This window comes from Octopus bimaculoides, chromosome 12 (genome assembly GCF_001194135.2).
Source record: "Octopus bimaculoides isolate UCB-OBI-ISO-001 chromosome 12, ASM119413v2, whole genome shotgun sequence".
In the NCBI taxonomy this organism is placed as follows: domain Eukaryota; kingdom Metazoa; phylum Mollusca; class Cephalopoda; order Octopoda; family Octopodidae; genus Octopus; species Octopus bimaculoides.
This window is the reverse complement of record NC_068992.1, coordinates 66,330,129-66,333,647: the sequence shown is the minus strand read 5'-3', so window position 1 is coordinate 66,333,647 and position 3,519 is coordinate 66,330,129. Positions and strand designations below refer to the sequence as shown.

Sequence of the window (3,519 nt, the reverse complement as noted above, 5' to 3'; positions counted from 1 at the left end):
ATATATATATATATATATATATATATATATATACATATATATATATACATGTATATATATATATATATATATATGAGAGTCACACAATAAATTGCTTCCATGACTTTTGATAAACTGAGTTATGGCGTATGTGTGTATTTGTTTGTATATCTTCTTTCTTCTTTTCCAATTCGATTTTAATAATAATAATAATAATAATTTTAGTTTCTTTGCGTTTTTATTACAATTTTCTTCCTTCGCTTAAAAAAAAAAAGTTAAAAAATAAAACTGTAATGACAATAGCGTGACTACCAAATATGGCAAAAACAAATGAAAAACATCAACAAAATAGTAGTCGAATTAAAAAAAAGAGTGGGGGAGGGTCGGAATTTTATATGTAAATTTGTTCATAAATCGTGTTAATATATATTTATAGATTTTTTTTCTTTTTCACAAGAGAACTAAATTACCTCCCTTGACGTCGAGATGTAGAGAAGCGAATGAATTATCTCCCCTCTCTGCTTGGACTGTGGCCGTGTTTTACAAGGAGAGAGAATCGGTTCAACTTGGATGTTTCTCCTCCCCGGCTTCTTTTCCTCGCACATTCGGACTGTGTGGTGGTGATGATGATAATGATGATGTACGAGGAGAAGAAAAGGGGATTGTTTGCTTGGCTGAGGCTTAGCTTTCCTCTCCTCTCGTCACCGGGCTGTCAGATGTTACAGCATGCGTGAGTGAGTGAGTGGTGGTGGTGGTGGTGGTGGTGGTAGTGAGTGTGACACAGTTCCTTGACGAGACCCAGGGTATGTGTGTGTGTGCGTGTGTATGTGTCTGTGTGTGTGTGAATATATATATATACATATATATATATTGATATATGTATGTAGCTGTGTGTGCGTGTGTGTATTGCCTGTATTTTTGGATTTTACTTATTTATTAACAAACTGTCAACAACAAACAACAACAACAACAGCAGTACAAGCTGAACAGTTAAGTAAAAAGTCAAAATCACTCTAAGCTGCTCACTTGCTGCTTCTTTTTTTCTTTTTCACTTCCTTTTTTTTTTTTTCTCCCCATTTTTCAATCCATTCCTCCAAAATGTTGGCAGAGCAAAACGAAAAAAAAAAAAAGGTTTCTTTTTCTTTCATTATATTTATATATTATTTTTTTCTTCTTCTTCTTCCTCTGTTTCTTCTCCTTCTGCAAGATTGCACTCTGTATTCTGGTTTCAAATGCAGATCACCATTGATACGAGGGATCTATTGACAAATGTGGAAAAGCCATTTGCCACAGAAACAAGGTGCTGTTTGGACACAAACCTCATTCAAAGTAAATTCATTGACAGAAACAAGGCCAGTCTTGAGGACATTCAGAAGTTGAACTGCGGTTTCTTGCGAGGTCGTTTGCCCGCTCCTTCTTCCAGTAAATATGTTACATCTACTTTCTGTTTGCCAGGGATATTTGCCAAAAGTTTTTGCAATATTTTGTCAAGATATTCTCTTTTCTGTTTACGCTGAAACAAATAAACAATAATTTAGTTCACTTCAAAAAACATTGTCGCTGCTGTTTAGTAAATGCAACAACATTTGGTGCTCACACGAGAAAAAAAACTTACCCTATAATAAGGATTGTTTGCCAACATAACATGGCAGTCCTGGTTTAGGATGAATGTTGCTGTAATTTAGGCTGAGGAGCCATCATCTCCTGCTGGCTATATGACACAATCTGTGTCCTTATATGACACGATCCGTGTTGTATAGCCAGCTGGAAATGATGTCTCCTGGGGATAAATTACAGCAACATTCGTCCTAAACCAGGACTGCCATGTTACGTTGGCAAACAATCTTTACTCCAAACAACTGTTGCTGAATATCTCTTGTGAGATTTAAAAATAGTAATTTTTCTAAAATAACCCTAATCAATAATTTCACACACCAACATAAAAAATAAATCATTTTACAAATGAGAACCAATGGAATGTCACTCGTTTTCTTTTGTGTTGCTTGTCTTTGATCATTCCAAGTAGAAGGAAACCTTTTTCCTTCATAAAGTTCACACAATCAAATGTGGGAATCCTTTAGATTGGCAGTGACTTTTTTTTTTTTACTTTTTCTAGATGGAAAGTCTTTTATAACTGGAACTTTGTTGATTGAAGTGACAACTGTTCCAGTAGATCCAACCAACAGAACAGCCTGGTCATGAAATTAACATGCAAGTGGCTGAGTGCTCCACAGACACGTGAATCTTTAACGTAGTTCTGAGGGTGATCCAGCGTGACACACTAAATGTGACAAGGCTGAACCCTTTCAAATACAGGTAGAACTCATTTTTGCTAACTGAGCGAACTGGAGCAAATATAAATAAAGAGTCTGGCTCAAGAGAAAGAAACAAGAATTTTCATTGTTACAAACTTTATCACATTTTACATGTATTTTTTTTTATTCTCTATTTCTACTCTAGTTTCTGTTTTAATGAGTTTTTGGTCGTGAGATTGAAACTGATTGTTGATGTCATTCATAGAATCAATTAATTAATTAGAAATATAAACAATCAACTAATTAGCAACATCAGTGACCACCTCTGTTTCATTTCAATCAATTTTAAGAAGTTCTTCAAATCCCTCAAAATTCTTAAGAAACTGAAACCTGAATTTATTCCAAAGGTTTTCCATAGTTTTGCTCTGAAAGAATCTCCAATTTCCTTCTGAAATATCTTGAATGATTTCCAAAATTGCTTTAGTAACGCCCTCCCACCCTACCATCCCTAATTTCTTTGTGAACCTGGAACGGTATTTGGTAATAGCATTTGTCTGTGGTGCCACAAGACACACCTGGCTTTATCAACATAATAAACACAAACACCAATACCTGCTTGTATTTATCTTCTATAAAGCTCCCAAATGAATAAAATAGCAATTATTACTTACCAGAGAAGGGGAGGAGAGAGAGAGAAAGAGAGAAAGAAAGAAAGAGAGAGAGAGAAGAGAGAGGGACAAACCAGAATTGAATGTGTTTACCTTCTGTTGTTTGACGTGGACCAGTGGTAAATCCTCCTCTGAATCACTGGTCGCTACTCCTGTCTTGCCAGGATTGGTCTCTGCTGTCTTCTGCTGCTGCTGCTGCTGCTGCTGCTGCGGCTGCTGCTGCTGCTGCTGCTGCTGTGTGGCTGCTGCTGAAGACTTTCCAGCTGAGTCTGAACTCTTCTTGTTACACTGTTTAGTGTTGTTGCTGTTGCTGCTGTGCAGGTCATCATTTGAGTGGGAGTGCCGTTCACCAGGACCACGCCGTTTGTAGGTCTCTGGGACTTCATGGGGCTAAACGGCCAAAGCAAAACCACATTCGATAAGCTCACTGCTAGGCTATGTTGATGTCAGAGGGAGAGGCATTTGTAATGTAAAGGTATGTCTAAATGTGGATATGCAACAAGATGATTGGGATCAGGTAGGGGCTAACTGAATGCAGGAGAGAGGTGAGTGATGGTTGATGTAGTGACAGGGGGGGGGGGAGTGTGAGGGAGAGACAAACAGGCTTTTCATTTGAC

The 3,519-nt window shown here is 37.3% G+C and overlaps 1 protein-coding gene across 3 annotated transcripts in view; it reads right to left on the bottom strand.

The window, feature by feature from the left end:
• Positions 1 to 698: 698 nt before the first annotated feature.
• LOC106884485 (uncharacterized) overlaps positions 699 to 3,519 on the bottom strand; it is a 100,634-nt gene continuing 97,813 nt past the window's right edge. For 2 of the 3 annotated variants that reach the window (XM_014935894.2, XM_014935896.2), the window contains exons 22-23: positions 2,996 to 3,292; positions 699 to 1,492 (exon numbers count right to left, since the gene is read on the bottom strand). In XM_014935894.2, the coding sequence (XP_014791380.1) occupies positions 1,349 to 1,492; positions 2,996 to 3,292 (441 nt within the window). In that variant the 3' untranslated portion in view covers positions 699 to 1,348. The remainder of the gene's footprint in view (positions 1,493 to 2,995; positions 3,293 to 3,519) is intronic. The other variant, XM_014935895.2, reaches the window with a different exon arrangement.